General features: G+C 38.7%; 1 protein-coding gene across 1 annotated transcript in view; it reads left to right on the top strand.

Annotated features, from left to right (window-relative positions):
* The window catches only part of PCYT1A (phosphate cytidylyltransferase 1, choline, alpha), a 118156-nt gene that overhangs the window by 64850 nt on the left and 32862 nt on the right, over positions 1-20444 (top strand). The window contains exon 6 of the mRNA XM_036743467.1: positions 15503-15629. Coding sequence (XP_036599362.1) covers positions 15503-15629 — 127 coding nt within the window. The remainder of the gene's footprint in view (positions 1-15502; positions 15630-20444) is intronic.

Genomic DNA, 20444 nt, shown 5'->3' on the forward strand with positions numbered 1-20444 from the left:
TAGGATTTTTGTGAGGATAAAATATTTTAAGTCATTGTACCTGGCACATAGTAGGTACTAGTTATGAGGAAGATTATCATTATTATTATTATAAAACGTGACCCAACACCCTTCACCATCCTGGTTGCTCTTGAATTTAGCAGTCATTTTTTAACTGTGGTATCCAGAACTAAAATCAGTAATCCAGGCCAGTTCTGAGGAGGGCAGAGTACAGAGCTCCTATTGCCTCCCTATTCTGGGAAGTTACATTTATCTCTTTCGCTGCCACATCACGCTGCTGACTCAGATGGAGCTTAGAGTCCACAACGTGGACTAGATGAAGAGCAGGTGGAAGAAGTAGGAACTATAGAACGGGGAAGTGAATTTGGGGAAAATAATCTCTATTTTCTTAATAAAGTAGGAGGTGGGATCTTGTACTGACAGAGTGAGGACAGGAAAGCTTGAACATCTAAGAGGCGTAGACTCGGTGGAGAGAGAGTTCAACACAGAATGAGGGAGGAGTGAAAGAAATATCTTCAAATCTATTTTTCAGTTTTAGAGATTAATCTTCCTCCTATCTCACACCATCACCACCACTGAAAAAAAAAAAAAAAGCAAAACCCTGTAAGCAAATATGCATAGTCAAGCAAAACTAATTCCCACATTGGCCATATCCAAGAAAGGTGTCTCATTCTGCATCCTGAGCCCATCACCTCTCAGTCAGAAGATGGGAAGCCCATTTCATTAGGGATCTTCTGGACTGTGGTTGGTTAGTCATCACATTGATGAGAGTTCTTAAGTCTTTCAGAGTTGTTTTACTGGCCTGATTTTATAAGCAAATAAGGAGCGATTGAAGGATTTTAAGCAGTGAGAATGCCATGATCAGGTCATGAGGAAGATTAAGCTGGCATCAAATTGAAGGATAAGTTAGAACAGGGAAAGAAATGAGTGTAAGAAGCAGCATTTGGAAGGCAGTTGTAATTGTTCAGGAATGTTATAAAGAGAGTCTGTGCCAGGATGGTGGTAGTGGGAATAGAAAGGAGAAGAGGGAAAGATCAGAGAAAGACTGTGGAGATAGAATCACTAGAACATGATAACTGCATATGAGAAGTAAGGAAGGGGGTGGGGGCAGCATCACGGAGGGGAGGGGAGAACAAGCATTTATTATTTATTTATTATTATTATTAACGAGGAGAGAACAAGCATTTATTAAGCACCACTATGTTCCTGGCACGGTGCTAAGCTTTGGGAGTAGAGATACAAGCTGAAAGAGAGATAGCCTTTGCCCTCAAAGAGCTTACATTCTAACAGGGGAAGACATAATTCATAATAGGAAGCTGAAAGAATGTGAGTGTATTGGGAGGGTGTGAGAGGGAGGGGGAATGGAAGGGACATGCCATTTGGAGAAATCAGTATTGGAACCTGGAGAGGAATGAAGACATGACTGGCCAAGTAAATTCACTTTACTTAAAATTGAGATTCTGGGAGAAACCAATCAGTCAGAGGAAGAAGGTACAGGGAAACACTGCAGGTAATACCACGGGAGATAGGATGAATGGTGATTTGACAGGCAGAAATAGTGATGATAGAAGGAAGAGCAGTGTTGGGGGAAGAAGAATAAGCTCATTTGAGATACGTTGATTTTTGAAGTATCAGTGAGACGTAGATGTAACTGGAGGTCTTATATGATTTTAGAGATATGGGTCTGAAGTTCAGCAGTAATGTTGGGCCTCACCATGAAGATTTGCCAAGCCATCTGGGTAAAGTTGCTAGCTGAAGCTTTGAGAGTAAATAGATGATTGAAGGGGAGAAGGGTAATGAGAAAAGCTTTGGGGATAGAGTCTTGGGAAACATCTACCCTAAGGCTGGCCAAGAAGAGGAGATATGGAAGGAGACAGGGAAGTGGTTACAGATAAAGAACAAGAACCAGAGAGCATAGAGTGTTTGAAAACTGGGCAAGACAGTAAGTCCAGAAGGAAAGGAGAGTTTAACATATAAGAAGATGGAGAGGTCTAGAAAGATTGAATAAAGAAAACCCTTTTGATTTGGTCATAAGGATATCATTGTTTATCTTTCGGGGAAGCACTTTTGTGAAGTTAAATCAGCTTTACAAATGCAGGGGTAAAAATAATTTTTATAAGGGGCATCTAGATTTATGGAAATCATCAGATTTATGGAAAAGAAAATAATTCATGACCCAACAAGAGATAGCATTACAAAATGCAAAATGGATAATTTTGATTATGTGAAATTGAAATATTTTTGTGCAAAAAAAGCCAATGCAACAAAGATTAGGAGGGAAGCAGAAAATTGAGAGAAAATCTTTACAACTAGTGTCACTGATAAAGGCCTCATTTCCAAAATATACAGGGAACTGAACCAAATATATAGGAATACAAGTCATTCCCCAGTTGAGAAATGGTCAAAGGATACGAACAGACAGTTTTCAGAGGAAGAAATTAAAGGTATCTATAGGCATATGAAAAAATGCTCGAACTCACTACTGATTAGAGAAATGCAAATCAAAACAACTCTTAGATACCACATCTCTCCTGTCAGATTGGCTAAAATAACAAAACAGGAAAATGATAAATGCTGGAGAGGATGTGGGAAAATTGGAACATTGTTACGTTGCTGGTGGAGTTGTGAACTGATCCAGCCATTTTGGAGAGCAATTTGGAACTATGCCCAAAGGGCTATAAAAATGTTCATACCCTTTGACCCAGCAATACCGCTTCTAGGGTTGTATCCCAAAGAGATCACACAAGTGGGAAAAGGACCCATATGTACAAAAATATTTATAGCGGCTCTTTTTGTGGTAGCTAAGAATTGGAAATCAAAAGGATGCCCATCAATTGGGGAATGGCCGAACAAGCTGTGGTATATGAAGGTAATGGAATACTATTGTGCCATAAGAAATGGGAATGATATGGACTTCATAACAACCTGGAAAAACCTACACGATATAATGCTGAGTGAGCGGAGCAGAGCCAGGAGAACACTATACACAACCACAGATATATGGATTCTGTGAGGACTAACCCTGACAGACTTTGCTCATCTGAGCAACACAAGGTACAAAGACAACTCCAAAGGATTCCCGATGGAGAATGCTATCTATATCCAGAGAATGAACTATGAAGTATGAATGCAGATTGAGGCACACTTCATGCTTGCCTTTTTCTCCCCCTTTTTTTCCCTCTCTTTTGTTTTTGGGTTGTGTTTTGTTTTTTTTTTGGTTCTGTTTCTTCTTTCTCATGATTCGTTCCATTGGTCATAATTCTTCTCCACAACTTGACTAGTGTGTAAATTAGTTCAATGAGAAGTTACACGTGGAGGTTATGTGGGATTCCATGCTGTCTTGGGGAGGGGCGGGGGAGGGAGGGAAGAAAATCTGGAACTCAAAATTATGTAGAACCATGTGTTGTAAACTAAAAATAAAAATAAAATAAAATAAATGCAAATCAATCTAAAAAAAAGAAATAAAGTTTTAAAAAAAAGAAAAAAAATCATTTTTATAAGGGGCATCTAGATAGTGCAGTGGATAGAGTGCCTGGAGTCAGGAAGATCTGAGTTCAGATGTGGCCTGAGACCCTTACTAGCTGGGCAAGTCACTTAACCTGTTTGCCTCACTTTTTTCATCTGTAAAATGAGCTGGAGAAGGAAATGGCAAACCACTCCAGTATCTTTCCAAGAAAACCCCAAATAGGATCACAGAGTAGGACAGGACTAAAACAACTCAACAACAAAAAACTCCGTTCCTCCAACTGCTCCCCCCCATCAAGAAGAACAAAATGCCTTGAAAGATAAAACTTTCGTCACTCCTGGCCCAGCAAAACAAATTCCCACATTAGCCATGCCAGAAAATGTATATATGTGTCTCTGCATTTTCAGTTTATTACCTCTTAGGCAGGAGGCAGAAGTGGCATGTTTCATCTTTAGTTCTATGGATGTTTAGAATTTCGTTGTATATTGATCAGAGTTCTAAAGGCTTTCATACTTGTTTGGTTTTTTTTTATAATGTTATTGTCATTTTATAAATTGTTCTCCTAGGTTCTGCTCAATTTGCTCTTCATCAGTTTATAGAGGTTTTACCAGTTTCCTTGGAAACTGTCCATTTCATCATTATGGCAGAGCTAATACTCTGTTAAATTAAGATAATAAATGAATAAATAAAGCATTAAGCTCTTATTATGTCCATAGTACTATGCTAAGCACTGAGATTACAGATAGAAAAGTAAGAAATAGTCCATGTTATCAAGAAGCTCAGATTCTAACGGGGAAGACAACCCACACAGATGGCTGGGTGATACAGTGGATAGAGCACTGGACTTGGAGTCAGGAAAACCAAGTTAAAATTCGGTCTCAGACACTTACTAACCATGTGTCCCTGGACAAGTTATTTAACTTCTCTGTCTTAATCAGTTTCCTCATCTGTAAAGTGAGGATAACACTAGCATCTACCTCCTAGATTTTTTGTGAGGGTAAGATGAGATAATATTTGTAAAATACTTTGCAATCTTTTAAGTGCTATATAAATGCTGCTGCTGTTGGTATTGCTTGATCTTCAAGCTGGTTGCCTCAGACAAACTGAGACCTGGGAAAGGCCTTAGCTTTAAAAGGCCAAGGTCTCCCACTGCATCTGGGCCATCTCCAGTCTTCCTGATCTGTAACTTGCCATTGGATCCAGATGTCTTGGGAGGAGAGAGTGAGGCTGGTGACTTTGCACAGTCCTCCCTCACTTAAATCCAATTCACCTGCAAGTTATGACATCACCTTCCTGATGTCATGGTCTTCTTGAAGAAGGAAGGAAAACAACCACAATCTGCAAGGCAAATGGAAAAATCCCGTGGTCCTTAGGGTGTAGTGGCAAAACAGATGCTTCTTTTTAAATGTCATTTCCAGTGATCAGATCTTTTCACTTTCTGATGTTGAGCTGTTTGACAGTGCCAAGGACTTTGGTGTTAAAACATTCCCCAAAGGGTGGTTACCTCCTTAGTTTTCAGTTTGGGGCTACTATGAAAAAGAATAGTTATATTATTTTAGAGAGTCCTTTTCCACTTTCTTTGACTTATTTGCAGGCACAGGTCTAATAGCTGGGTGAAAGGATATGCACAGTTTGGTAATTTGGGGGGCATAGTTTTAAATTGCTGTCCAGAATAGTGGGACCATTTTACAGCTCCACCAACAGTACATTTGTGTACCTATTTTCTTCCAGGTCCTCCAAGATTTGTCATTTTTTTTTTTTTTTTACCATTCTAAATGTATGTGAAATAGAACTGCAAAGAGGCTTTAAATGCACTTTTCTAATTATTAGTAAGATCATTTTTTCATATGGTTTTTGATAACCTTTCTTTGAAAGCTAACTCTTTGTATCCTTTCACCATTTATCTGTTGGGAATAATTTTATAAATTTCAGTAAGTTTTTATACATCTTGAATATAAGACCTTGTTATCAAGAAACTTGTAAAATAAATGGTATGATTTGAGGAGGACCAAAAGACCCTAGCCATATAATGTAGCTAAGTTTTGATAAGGAGAACTTGTAGGAACTTGGGGACTCATTAGTGGAGAGCCAAGCATTTGGATATTGGTTATGGAGGTTTCAAAGACAAAACTTGATCCACTTTATCATCAGCACATATATCTAAGAGTATTTTTGAGTGAATGTCATGGCCCTACTTTTTTTTGCAATCAATAGGAAGCAAGAAAGAAACACTTTTTTTCAAAAGTATTTTTATTTTTTTCTCTTTTTTAATAATATTTTATTTCCGCCCTAATTACATGTAAAAACAATTTTTTTAAATTTAAATTTATTTAACATATTTAGTTTTCAGCATTGATTTTCACAAGAGTTTGAATTACACATTTTCTCCCTATTTCTACCCTCCCCCCCACTCCAAGATGGCGTATATTCTGGTTGCCCTGTTCCCCGGTCAGCCCTCCCCTCTGTCACCCCACTCCCCTCCCATCCCCTTTTCCCTTCCTTTCTCGTAGGGCAAGATAAATTTCTACGCCCCATTGCCTGTGTATCTTATTTTCTAGTTGCATGCAAAAACTTTTTTTTTGTTTTTGAACATCTGTTTTTAAAACTTTGAATTCCAAATTCTCTCCCCTCTTCCCTTCACAACCACCCTCCCTAAGAAGTCAAGCAATTCAACATAGGCCACATGTGTATCATTATGTATAACCCTTCCACAATACTCATGTTGTGAAAGACTAACTATATTTTGCTCCTTCCCAACCCATCCCCATTTATTGAATTTTCTCCCTTGACCCTGTCCCCTTTTGAAAGTGTTTGTTTTTGATTACCTCCACTGCCATCTGCCCTCCCCTCCATCATCCCCCTCCCTTTTATTTTTATCTTCTTCCCTCTTCTTTCCTGTGGGGTAAGATACCCAATTGGGTATGTATGGTATTCCCTCCTCAGGCCAAATCTGATGAGAGCAAGGTTCACTCATTCCCCCCTGACCTGCCCTCTCCCCTCCTCCCACAGAACTACTTCCTCTTGCCACCTTTATGCGAGATAATCCACCCCATTCTATCTCTCCCTATCTCCCTCTCTCAGTATGTTCCTCTCTCATCCCTTAATTTGATTTTATTTCTTTTAGATATCTTCCCTTCATCTTCAACTTACCCTGTGTCCTCTCTCTCTCTCTCTCTCTCTTTTTCTATATATATATATATATACATATATATATATATACACATGTAGATATCTACATACATACACATTCACTTATATATATATATACATAAACATATATATATATATGCATATTCCCTTCAGCTACCCTAATACTGAGGTCTCATGAATCATACATGTCATCTTTCCATGTAGGAATGTAAACAAAACAGTTCAACTTTAGTAAGTCCCTTGCAATTTCTTTTTCTTGTTCTTTTTCTTGATTACGTTTTCATGCTTCTCTTGATTCTTGGGTTTGAAAGTCAAATTTTCTATTCAGTTCTGGTCTTTTCACTGAGAAAGCTTGAAAGTCCTCTATTTTATTGAAAGGCCATATTTTGCCTTGGAGCATGATACTCAGTTTTGCTGGGGAGGTGACTCTAGGTTTTAATCCTAGCTCCATTGACCTCCGGAATATCGTATTCCAAGCCCTTCGATCTCTTAATGTAGAAGCTGCCAGATTTTTGGTTATTCTGATTGGGTTTCCACAATACTCAAATTGTTTCTTTCTGGCTGCTTGTAGTGTTTTCTCCTTGATCTGGGAGCTCTGGAATTTGGCGACAATATTCCTAGGAGATTTCTTTTTGGGATCTGTTTGAGGAGATGATCGATGGATTCTTTCAATTTCTATTTTACCCTGTGGCTCTAGAATATCAGGGCAGTTCTCCTTGAGAATTTCTTGAAAGATGATATCTAGGCTCTTTTTTTGATCATGGCTTTCAGGTAGTCCAGTAATTTTTAATTATCTCTCCTGGATCTATTTTCCAGGTCAGTGGTTTTTCTAATGAGATATTTCACATTGTCTTCCATTTTTTCATTCCTTTGGTTCTGTTTTATAATATCTTGATTTCTCATAAAGTCACTAGCTTCCACTTGCTCCGATCTAATTTTTAAAGTAGTATTTTCTTCAGTGGTCTTTTGGACCTCCTTTTCCATTTGGCTAATTCTGCCTTTCAAGGCATTCTTCTCCTCATTGGCTTTTTGGAGCTCTTTTGCCATTTGAGTTAGTCTGTTTTTTAAGGTGTTGTTTTCTTCAGTGTATTTTTCAGTATTTTTGGGGTGTTCTCCTTTAGCAAGTCATTGACTTGTTTTTCATGGTTTTCTCGCATCCTTCTCATTTCTCTTCCCAATTTTTCCTCTCCTTCTCTAACTTGCTTTTCCAAATCCTTTTTGAGCTCTTCCATGGCCTGGGACCAGTTCATGTTTTTCTTGGAGGTTTCTGTTATAGGCTCTTTGACTTTGTTAACTTCTTCTGTCTCTGTGTTTTGTTCTTCTTTGTCAGCAAAGAAAGAATCCAAAGTCTGAGACTGAATCTGGGTGCGTTTTCACTTCCTGGCCATATTCCCAACCAACTAACTTGACCCTTGAGTTTTTCAGTGGGGTATGACTGCTTGTAGACTACAGAGTTCTGTGTTCCACGTTTGGGGGGGATGTGCCAGCTCAGCCACACCAGCACTGCTCCTTCCCCAAGAACCCCCAACCCGGACTGGGCTTAAATCTTCAGGAGGCTGTGCACCCCTGCTCTGATCCGCCACTTAATTCCTCCCACCAGGTGGGCCTGGGTCTGGAAGCAACAGCAGCTGTAGCTGCCCCACCTCCGCTGCCCTTGGGGCTGGTAGCAGAACCGTGAACTCCTTCCACTCCCGCAGCTTTTCCCACTAACCTTCTCTGCAGTCTTTGGTGTTTGTGGGTTGAGAAGTCTGGTAACTGCCGCAGCTCACTGATTCAGGGTGCGAGGGCCCGCTCCGCCCGGCTCCTGGTCTGGTTGGTCCGCGCCACTCATGCTGGGCTCTGCTCCGCTTCGCTCCCAGCTCCCAGCTCCGTGTGGGATAGACCTCACCCAGAGACCATCCAGACTATCCTGGGCTGGAGCCCTGCTTCCCTCTGCTGTTTTGTGGGTTCTGCCATTCTAGAATTCGTTCAGAGCTGTTTTTTATAGGTTTTTGGAGGGACTCGGCAGGGAGCTCACGCTAGTCCCTGCTTTCCAGCCACCATCTTGGCTCTGCCCCTCCAATATCAAGAAACACATTTTTAAAAATTCACTCACTTTTAAGTTTGTAGTTGTACTTTTGCCTCTTTGAAAATCTACTTAGAAACTGCTTAAGACAGAAGTTTGCTAAAGGAGTAGGCAGAATGATTTCAGAACCACTGCTGGTCAGTCATCTTACATAAATTATCAGTTGATTACAGCTCTGATTTTTCTAAAAGGGAAAGAGGATGGATTCTAGAAACTATGGACCAATACAACTTTTTATTCAATCCCTGGGAAATTAATATTTTGTAAGTAATTAGAGAATTAAATGATTGTTAGAGAAGACTTAAGTCATGATAAATTAAACTCATTTCCTTTTTTGGTAAGAATAGTACATGAGGGGACTATTGTAGACTTTGTTTTGATGCTTGTTGATCGTGGGCTTTATGGGTAAGCGCATAGCTGTTTGTATAGCATCTTGATTAATGTAGGGAGATTTCTAGGAGTTGGCCAAAGTGTTTAAAATTTTAATTTTGATTTTGTTAAACAAAATGAAGACAAGCTTAATAATTTTATGATTAACACAAATTTGGGGATAAACTAATACATATTCAATATACATAATGAGCTTGACTGCCAGAACTCTGAGCCAAAACCCAGTCAAAATTGAAGAGAAAAAAACAAATGTAAAGCCTTGTTTTAGGTTCCAAAGAATTAATTGCATAATTAAGTTGTTAGTTGATCACAAACTCTTATGTTCCCTCCAAACCTAACAATTATGCAAAACATTGAAAAATACAGTATTATTTCACCTATTAGAAACTCAGCTGAGCTTGTGGAGGTAGATTAAAAAAAGTCTTTGAACAGTCAAAATAGATGTTATAGCTCATGTAGTTTATTCACAGAAGAGCCCCATGGGGCTTTTACTCTGTTCTCACTACACACAATTCTTTTAAAATTTTTTTTTAAATTCTATTTTTAAGCACCAAAAAAAAAAAACCCATTTCCATATACGAAGCAGAACACAAAAAGAGGATTATATATGAAACCATGAGTTTATATTTCTTCTTGCTTTTTTAAAAAGTATATAATAAATTACATGTTACTTTCAAGATTGTTCTGCTTGTCTGTACTTCCTTCCGAATTTCCTTCTGTTTTCTTCTCTGAATTTTACAAAATGTTTCAGTAAACCTTCTTTAAAAATCACTGTTGTTAACCCCGATCCCTACAGCTTCTCTCCTATTGAAAAGATGAGAGAAAGAAAATGAAAAGTGTTCTATCAAGTATTGTTAAGCAATACAAGTACATGCAGTGGCCGTGTCCAAAAATGCATGTCTCTTTCTGTAGCTTAAGTGCGTTGCTTCTCCAAGAAATAACAAGCTTCGTCATGTCTTCTGGAGACTTGGTTGTCATTGCATTGATTAGCTTTCTTAAATCTTTCAGAGTTGTTTTTCTGCATGGTGTTGTTGCCCTTGCATAATTTGTTCATTGTTATTCTGCTTCTGCTTACTTCGTTCTACATCAGTTCATATTGTCCAGGATTCTCTGAAATTGATTCCTTTGTTATTACTTATGGATCACGTTGATATGCCACAGTTTGTTCAGTTGCTGTCTTATGGATGGGTGCTCCCTTAGATTCCAGTTATTTTTTCCTTTTAATTACCCTCCCACCTGATATTCTAGTTTATTTTTCTTGTATGACTTGTTAGATATTATCTTCCTTTTCTCCATCCCCACTTGTTATATTTTATACACACACACACACACACACACTATACAGTGTGTGTTTGAGAGAGATATTAACTTTCCTTTGTTCATTTCAGGTAAGAGTGAGGTTCATCTGATGCCTGTTCTCCCCATCCCTTCCTCCATACTCTTTTCACTCAAACCAATTATGAGAAACAGTAAATTCCGCCACCCCCCTTCTCCTCCTTTGCATACTAGTATATTTCTTTTACTCTTTTTCCCTCCACCCCCTTAAAACAGAACAGAACAAGTCCACTTGTTTTTCTTATTTAACTCCCTCACTACCTTTTGAAATCACTAAAGCTCTGAAGGGACATTTTTTTTTCCTCCCACTATTAGAATGCTAATACAGCATCATCAATAGCCACTTCCAGTTGCTCAGATAAATTTCTCTCTCTAGGTTTCTCTGGATTCTTGTACTTTCTTTTCACAGTGTCTACTCAGCTTTGGCTTTTTCATTGAAGATGCTCAAAAGTTCTTTATTCTATTAAAGGCCCATCCCCACCCCCAGCTCAGTTTTTCAGGGTAAGTTATTGTTTTGTCTTGTCTGTACTTTGCTATGTCTCCTGCATTTTGAAATATTGCATTCCAAGCTCTCCTGTCATTTACAATAGAGGCTTCCAGGTCTTCTGTGGTCCTGACATTGGTTCCTTGGTACTTGAACTTCTTTTACATATACATGTATATATCTATATCTCAATCATTCTGTACCTCCGTTTAGAAGTAGGGTTGGGGTAGGTAGAGTGGGGCCTGCTTCATCAATATCCTCTGGAGTTGTGGTTGATCATTGTGTAATCAAAATTCTTAAGTCTTTCACATTTGTTTTCCTTTACATTATTGTAACTGTATAAATCGGTTTTTTTGGTTCTGCTCATTTCATTATCGATTCATATTTTCCCAAGTTTCTCTGAAATTGTCCATCTCATAATTTCTTATGGCACAATAGTATTCCTTTATATTCATATACCCTTGTTTGTTCAGCCATTCCTTGTTATTTAGGCAACTGCTTAGTTTCTAGTATTTTGTTACTACAAGAAGAACAGCCATAACTTTTTTTTAACATACGGATCCTTTTCCTCTTTCTTTGAGGCATATGACAAAAATTGCAATTCTCTCTTAGAGTGATAGAATATACTTTTGTTGTCGTTGTTGAGTTGTTTCGGTTGTGTCTGTCAATTCCTGACCCCGTTTGGGTCTTTGATCCTCACTTGTTATCCAAAATTCAGTTTTAGAGCTGGAAGGGACCTTAGTGATCGCCTAATCTAATAGCCTCGTTCTAAGATGAATTAAAAGTGCCCCCTTCTCCCTTCCTCTCTCCCTTTTCTCTTTTCTTTCCCCTTCCTCTTTCCCTTTTTCCCCCTCTTCCTCTCCACTCTTCTCCTTCCTCCCTGTTGTTCCTTCTCCTTCCTTCTTCCTCCTCTCCTCTCCCCTTTTTCCTTTCTCCAACCCTTCTCCATCTAATTCAGGTGTCCCCCAGTCCATTGCTTTTTGCACCACAACATGCTGCTTTAGGTAGAGAGTTGGGGAGGGGACCAGTGCTCTCTGAATGCCACTTTTTAAAGGAAAACCACCCTCACTTCTTGTTCTGGTATATGAAGAATGTTAAGTCTTACTTTACTCCTGAACAGTTTTTTCTTGTGGTGACATCCCCATCTGCTGGAACTTTTAAGTTTTTTCTTCTAATTGTTCTTAAAGGCACCTGATCGTACTTTTGTAACTACTGGCGTTAGAGGTGATGAACATTTTTGGCCTCTAGGACAGCAGAATAATGATATAGACCTTAGCAGTTTGTGTAGGATAATAGCTTATTACTTTCAATTCCTGTTGATACATATTTATAGTCTGATAAAAAATCCATAAATATTCATGCAAATGTGTTTGCCTCTGTATACTTTCAGTGCACCCCGCTTCTTCCCAAATTGAAGTCTCTGACTTGGATTTTTAAAAGCCAAGTGTTTCTTCCATTTAGAGGTTAGCACAAAGCTTTGAAGAGCAGATCTAAGACCTACGTAAATTTTTTTTGGTTTTTTTGGAGGGGCAGGGCAGTTGGGGTTAAGTGACTTGCCCAAGGTCACACCATTAGTACATGTGTCAAGTGTCTGAGGCTGGATTTGAACTCAGGTCCTCCTGACTCCAAGGCTGGTGCTCTACTCACTGTGCCACCTAGCTGCCCTGCTAAAACCTACTTTCTGTATATTGATTTATCAATCTTTTATGTATGGAAGATTTAGAGAGCATCCCTCAAGAGACTAAGTTGAAATACAAATGCATTACTACCATTAACAGAAGATTCAAGAGACTGTGTTTCAGGTTAATAATAATGCTGGTGGTTGCCATAATTTTTTTTTTTTAGTGGGGGCAAAATTTATCTTGGCTATAACTAAATACATCCTATCTTTCATCTCTAATTCCCAACGGAGTAGTTTTTTTTTTTAAATTATAATCTTTTGTCTTGTTCATTTTCTGTTTTTGTCAACCCTAGTATTGTATGGTCTAAAGATCAAGGGAATTGATTGGTTCCAAGCTGTCTTTTATTTTATGGGCCTTTGGAATGCAGTCATGCCACACAGTTTGTGTTCTACCATCTGGCTGTCCAGCATTGATAAGAGTGTCAGTTTTTAAAACAGAAAAATATTTAATTAGGACACTAAATTAAGAGTAAAGTAACAGAATGAGCAGTTTTTGTTTCCCTTTAACCTCAGACAAGGTGTAGGTGGGTGCTGTCTCTAAGAGGAGTTCTTCATTTGGCATCTGTGAATTTTTTTTTAATTTTGATAATTATGTTTCAGAATAATTGGTTTTCTTTATAATCCTACATATTTTATTTTATGCATTTAAAAACATGATTCTGAGAAGGAATCTACACATAAAAAAGGTTAAGAACCATTGCTCTGTGACCAGAGTTAAAGTAGAAAACTTCACTTCCCGAGTCCCCCATCAGGCTTTATCCAAAGCAGTCTCTAATTAGAAGCAGTTTTCTGAGTAATAGAATACCTAGCAGGTTAATGGTGTGTGTGTGTGTGTGTGTGTGTGTGTGTGTGTGTGTGTGTGTGTGTGTGTGTAGGGTCTGTATTTGCTAACAGTTGGTGAACCCTGTGTCCATAGAACAGTTATCCTTGTGACAGCTGGCCTTTATAGTTGGCTTATCAAGTCATGCTTGCATTCTGTTCCTCATGAGAAGTGCAAGTTATCTGTAGTTGGGGAGGCAGTTTCCTACAGGTCATCCTCCACCCTCCTGTTGTCGCCCTCCACTAGAACTCCACAGGATGTGCTCAGGCAATTCATTGTACAAGGGTTTGCAGACACTGAACGAGGCTAGGGCAAGCTTACTCTTTGTGGGAAAGGAGGTGGGGTGAGGGGGATGGCGCCCCAAGGGACTCTGTCCAGTTGGCAGTCTGGTTCCTGGCTTTTGGCTGCTGATTTCTTGGCTTTAGGGTCCTTTTTTTAAAAATGCAAATATCCCCAAAAGGGGTACTATCTTGAACCTTATCAACTAATTCTTTAATTATCCCTTAGTAAGGAATACTTATCTAGCTTCCAAGAGAAGGATGTTAAAGACAGATTTCACCTGTTTGATGATTTTGCCTAAGGTCGACCTTGCTGCCTAGAAACATAGCCAGTACAACCATTGATAGCTATACTCTTAGGTTGCTGATTCATGTTATAGACTAGCATCTTTGTTATTTGTTTGAAGCTATGTTTCATTGAGTATTTGAAATTCTTTTTTTTTTTTTGTTCCCATTCTTATGGTCATCTCTACTTCTACTTTTTACACTACAGATTCTTGGGTGTCCTGATGCCTTGTTGTCTTTTGTCTGTGGCTAGCCCTGTATAGTTGTATCATGTTAAGTGGTGCTTCGGTTCTAGTAGCCCTGGGGGTACACAGAATGAGCAAGAACAATTCAGATTTAAGTGAGAAGGGGGAGAACCTAGAGGATCCAGGTAGAAGGTAGTCTATCTAGGCAGTGGGAGAAAACTGTTTGGGGGTAATGATTGTATCTCAAATATATTTTTTTAAATTTTCCACAGTGTCTACCATTGTCTGATCATGGAAACTCAGTAAATACTTGTTGAAGGGAAGAATGAATGGTAGAGCGAGAGACAGGGGAGAGAAATATGGAACTACACATATTATAGTGTTACTAGACAGTAATTAATATAGTATCTTTTTTTTTTCCTTTGAGGCAGTTTGGGTTGAGTGACTTGCCTAGGATCACACAGCTAGCAAGTGTCAAGTGTCTGAGATTTGAACCCATGTCTTCCTGACTCCCGGGCCTGTGTATCCACTGTGCCACCTAGCTGCCCCATAATTAATATAGTCTTATTCATTTTATTTATTCCTTTTGAAAATGTAAATTTATTTTTTCGTATTGCAATCTGTCTCTCTCTGCCCCTAACAATTACCTGCTCTCATTTGAATATTGGATTTTGTTACATGGGGCTTTATTTATTAAACATTTCAGTCCTTTCTTAAGTTATCAAGTTCCAGGCTAAAGAAATTACTTACAATTCACTTTACCATTGCTTCAGCGCGTTAGTTCACTATCACTATTGGGGGGAATTCTCAGGACATAAAAATTGAATTAGAGCGGGACACTGATCAAAGTATAGCTTCAGTGAGTAAATTGCAAATGTCTCAGTTTGCTCTTATTTTGGCGGGGAGGACCACCAGACCAATCTTACCAAGCTTCCTGTGCACGTACCATACCTCCAGAGTTCTCTTGCCAAAGATATGAGCAATAGTGGAGCTCACATAGTATCCCTTTTAAGCCAAGGCGCTCCAGGCTTTGACCTGAAATAAGAATATAAATTCAGTGATACTACAAACATTCCTGTAAACTACAATATGCAGTATATTTTCTGCATACAAATGGAATTGTTGGGAGTGAGAAGGGAATAAAGGTGTGGCCATCCTTTCAGGGGCATCATTCACTGTTTCTGCCAGATACTGTACCTAATTGAGTATTACTGTTTATGCAAATAAAACTGGCATACCTTGTAGAAAGGTACATTTTGGATTTGACCATTTGCTGAGTACAGCTGTTGTTGGTGTCACTGCAATGCTAGCTTGCTTTTTCTTCCCCAGTAAGAAGGCAATCTCTTCCCTCTTCTGTGTCCAGGTTAGAGAAAATGGATGCACCATGTTCAACCAAATTGAATTCAAGGAAGAGGAGGAGGGAACTGACTGGACCCAATGGGGCAACAGAAGAAGATGGGATTCTTGCCAAAATACCTCGCTGCTCAGTTGTAAGTAAACAAGGGATTTTCTGGTGCCTCACCTTCAGGAGGAATTGCTATAGCCTTTACGAGATCAGTGTCCACCCAGTTGTTGGAAGGCTTGTTCTGCCTACTGTTGTAGTATAACCCACAATTTAGTTGAGCTGCTTTGCCCTAAAGTTGAGAAGGAAAGTAGGGAAAGTTTGGAGGTATTAGGCACAAAGTATGGCCAAACTAGTAATGAAGTGGGCAAAATAGGGGTTCGAACAACATCTAATTTAGGGTTCTCATCCTAACCCCATAACTTTCCCAGGGAATTCAATTCTTGTACCTAAATTCCTCTCTGTTTTGCTGCAAAAAAATAAAATTGTAGTTCTAATTTGCTGGTTCTTATCCCCAAAGCCTTCTTTCATTCATACTTCAACTATGTCTCATGTGTGAAACCACACTGGAGAGTATTTCCCAAGCTTCCCACTCTACCTCAGCTCCAATATTTCATCAAACCTTTTCCCAGAAAGACAATTCAACTTACTACAAGTTATCAGTACCTTTTATTGTTGTGTAGTCAGTAATATGGTAACAGTGTTCCAAGAATACAGCAGTTTCCCATTTCTATGTGTGCTTAACTTCCTTAGAACTGGTCCCCTCTAACTGTACCATCTGCAGATGTTTGACCCACTGCTGAAAAATCAAAGATAGCACGTTGAAGTTTAAAAGTGCTCTAGAAATCTGGCAAGTTAATAAACTTATTTAAGTCATTGTTTTCCAAAATGGATGTTTAGAGAGGGAGGGCTCAGGAAAGTTACAAGAGGACTTTTTTGGTCACAGGTTACAGTAGAGTTTGTAGTATAGATTTTTTTGTTGGTGGTGATGATAAAACTGAAGATTATATGAATGGATTTTCCATCTCTGTTCTCTTCTGGTGTTTAATATCTGTTGTAGTTTTAAAGGGAAAAGGAATTCTGGACTGTTATCTTTTTTGGTATAAGAGTGATGTTGGTGAGGGAAATAACAGACCTTCAGGAATAGAAAAACAGAAGCTTTTGGAATCCTGTGATTCTAGATTTAGACCTGTAAGAGAACTTAGAGGTCATAGAGTCAAACCGCATCACGTTGCAGAATAGAAAACTGAGGGTAGGACAGACTGAGTGACTTGCCCAGGGTCACACATCTAGTGTGTGTCTGGAAGGATTTGAACATAGATTTTCCTAGCCTAGCACTCCAGCCACTGCACTACCTAAGGTTCTTAGGTTTAAAAAAAGAAGCTAAGGGTATCAAATGAGGCAATATTATGCCCATTCTGAACTTGTTATGTGTTTGTCCTTCATGTTTGAAGAGGACCATGGCATCTGGGAGATGATGACATGACTTGCTGTTGACTTTGATTAGAGTAAGGGAGGGCTGTGCAAGGTCACCAGCCTCACTTCCTCCTCCAGAGCCATCTGGGTCCAGTGACCATTATCAGGATGACTGGAGATGACCCAGGATGCAATAGGAGACCCTGGTCCTTTTAGTCTAAGGCCTTTTCATGTTCAGAACTTGTAGATCCAAATGAAGTTAATTCTGGTGCTGAAGAAAGAGTCCACCTGACAGAAGTAATGCCTGTTCAGTGAATAGGCCTCTTTAAGAAGTGAGTCAAGGGATGAGGGGCTGGGACTCAAAACCAGGCCTTCTGACTTAGACTAGTACTATTTCTGCTAAAGTCACATTGCCATGAATTTCTGGAAAATTGTGGGGTTTAGTCGCCATTTTGGAATTTGCTCCTAGAAAAGGGATGAAAATCTTTGGTTTAATGAGAAGAACACTTGTAGAAGGTGGAAGATCTGCTTTTTTAATTTACTTATTTTTGCTGCAGGTTTGTATGACTGGACATGATTTACTTAATTTTTCTGTAGATTATCTATAAGATGGGAATTATCACCTTCATAATATGCTTAGCACAGTGCCTGGCACATGGTAGGCACTTAATAAAAGCTATTTTCTTCCCCATCCTCCCCTTCCCTGCTCCACTTATACTTTGAGAGAAAATGAGATGGAAAACATCATTTTGCTAAAGTACCATAGATGATGAAGTAACATCAAAAATTTTTACAGCGTATTTCTCTGATAAAGGCCTCATTTCTTAAATATATAGGTAACTGAGTCAACATTTTAAAAATAACAGCCATTCCCCAGTTGATAAATTCAAAGGATATGAACAGGCATTTTTCAGAAGAAGAAATCAAAGCTATCTATAGTCATAGGAAAAAATGCTCTAAATCATTATTGATTAGAGAAAGGCAAATTAAAACAACTCTGAGGTACCACCTCACACCTATCAGATTGGCTACGAAACAAGACAGAAAAGGAAAATGAGAGTGAATGAGACAATGAATATGAAAATGCCCTAGGAGGAACAGTATTTTTTAGAAGTTCTAGGGATGGGGATTAACATTGTTAGTTTATTTATTTTCAATATGCAGATTTACAAATAATTTTATGTCATGCTCAGCATAATAAAATTTATTCCTCACAGAAGGCTGCTCGAAGGTCTTGAAACTTTGAATATAAAAATTGAGTTTAGTAATCCTCTCAGGTCAGAATGAAGAAAGTATGTGGCAAAAAAAAGAAAGTGAAGGTAGAAACAGAAATGATTGTTTCTTGAAAGACTGTTTCCAGGAGTCTTTTCCTTTTAAATGTTTTCCCTACAAAGACTACTTTTAAGTTATTCCCCACCACGAGCATAGTAAATAAAGATTTTGATGATCTGGCACAGCCTGTTGATAATACATGTGAAGTGTTGTGGTCTTTTTAAAAAAAACTTTATTGGAACCAGAAAACAGATGCCATAGTTCTTGCTATATTTTTAATTGTGAGGCATGGCTCTGGCAAATGATAACTGTAAATTGCAAATGGCTGTATAATTGATCAAGAAGACCTTGGAATTTATTTATTTATTTTTTGGCAAAGCAGTTGGGGTTAAGTGACTTCCAAGGTCACACAGCTAGTAAATGTGTCAAGTGTCTGAGGCCAGATTTGAACTCAGGTCCTCCTGACTCCAGGGCCAGTGCTCTACTCTCTCCGCCACCTAGCTGCCCCTGACCTTGGAATTTATAATAGAACATGGAAGACCTGTTTTCTGTTTTTTATTCTGTCTCTGGCTCACTCAGTGATATTAGGCAAATTTCCCCTTCATGATTATTTTTTCATTAACAGGAAATTAGAACAATAATTCTTATTTGTGTTTCAAATAGAAATGCAATAACAATTTCTGCTACATTTCTTTTTTTCCCCTGTAGAAGGTGGAATTTGATTTGATTTTAATTTGTTTTTAGTTTTCAACGTTCAATTCCATAAGATTTTGAGTTCTAAATTTTCTTTCCCTCCAACCCCACCCGCCTCCCCAAGATGGCGAGCAATCTATAGGCTCTACATATGCATATTAAACATATTTTCACATTAGTCATGTTGTATAGAAGAATTAGAACCAATAGGAAGAACCATAAGAAAGAAGAAACAAAACAAAACAAATTTAAAAAGAGCAATTATTATGCTTTGATCTGCATTCAGACTCCATAGTTCTTTTTCTGAATGTGGTTAGCATTTTCCATCACAAGTCTTTTGGAGTTGTCTTAGATCCTTGCATTACTGAGAAGAGCTAAGTCTTTGAAAGTTAGTCATTGCACAATGTGGCTGTAACTGTGTCCAGTGTTCTCCTAGTTCTACTGACTTCACTCAGCATCAGTTCATGTAAATCTTGCCAGGTTTTTCTGAAATCTGCCGGCTCATCGTTCTTTATAGCACAATAGTATTCCATTACATTCATACACCATAACTTGTTCCCATTCCCCGTTCCCCAACTGATGGGCATCCCCTCACTTTCCAGTTCTTGACCACAACAAAAAGAGCTGCTATCAATATTTTTGTACATGTGGGTCCTTTTCCGTTTTTATGATCTCTTTGGGATACAGCCCTAGAAGTGAAATTGCTGAGTCAAAGGGTATGCATAATTTTATAGCCCTTTGTGCTACCCAGAATGGTTGGATCAATTCACAACTCCACCAACAGTGCATTAGTGTTCCAGTTTTCCCACTTCTTCTCCAACATTTATCATTTTCCTGTTTTGTCATGTTAGCCAATCCGATAGGTATGATGTGGTGTATGAGGTTTTTTGTGCACTTTATAAATCTCAGAATCTTATAGTTGGAAGGGACCTCAGAGGTATTCTCATTAGACCTGTGTGAAAACAAGAATATTCCTCTAAAATACAGCTGAATGGTGATCATCAAGCCTTGTTTGAAGATCTGCTGTGAAGGGGAACCTGCTATCTCTGGGGCAGCCAGATATCTGGTTATTTGTTAGTTTTTCCTTGCTGGCCTAAATTGCCTTTTTTTTCTGTCTCTACCTATTGGTCCTAGATCTGCCTTCCAGGTTCAAGTAAAACAAGTCTTAATTTCTCTTTCATATTACAATTAAGGCTTTTTTGATTGTTGAAGACAACTATTATCTCTTTTCTACTTCCTAGTTTTTTTTCTAGGCTAAACAACTCAAGTTCCTCTAGTTTCTTCTTGTGATATGATCTTGAGGCTCTTCACCATCCTGGTTTCCCTTCAGTGGCCTCACCAGCTTAACAATACCCTTCCCAGGATAAATGAGGCAGATTAGAAAGATAGCAGTTCCTATGAAAATGATCTGGGGGTTTCGGTGGGCTGCAAGCTCAAAAGGAGTCATCCTTTTGATATGGCAGTCAAAAAAATTAATATGATTTTTGGCTACATTAAGAGAAACATTATGTCCAGTCATGGGCATGAGGCCATTCTGGATGTGAGTGTCGAGAATGAGGTAACTAGCTAAAGCCTTGCTCTT

Source organism: Trichosurus vulpecula, chromosome 2 (genome assembly GCF_011100635.1).
Source record: "Trichosurus vulpecula isolate mTriVul1 chromosome 2, mTriVul1.pri, whole genome shotgun sequence".
Classification (NCBI taxonomy): Eukaryota; Metazoa; Chordata; class Mammalia; order Diprotodontia; family Phalangeridae; genus Trichosurus; species Trichosurus vulpecula.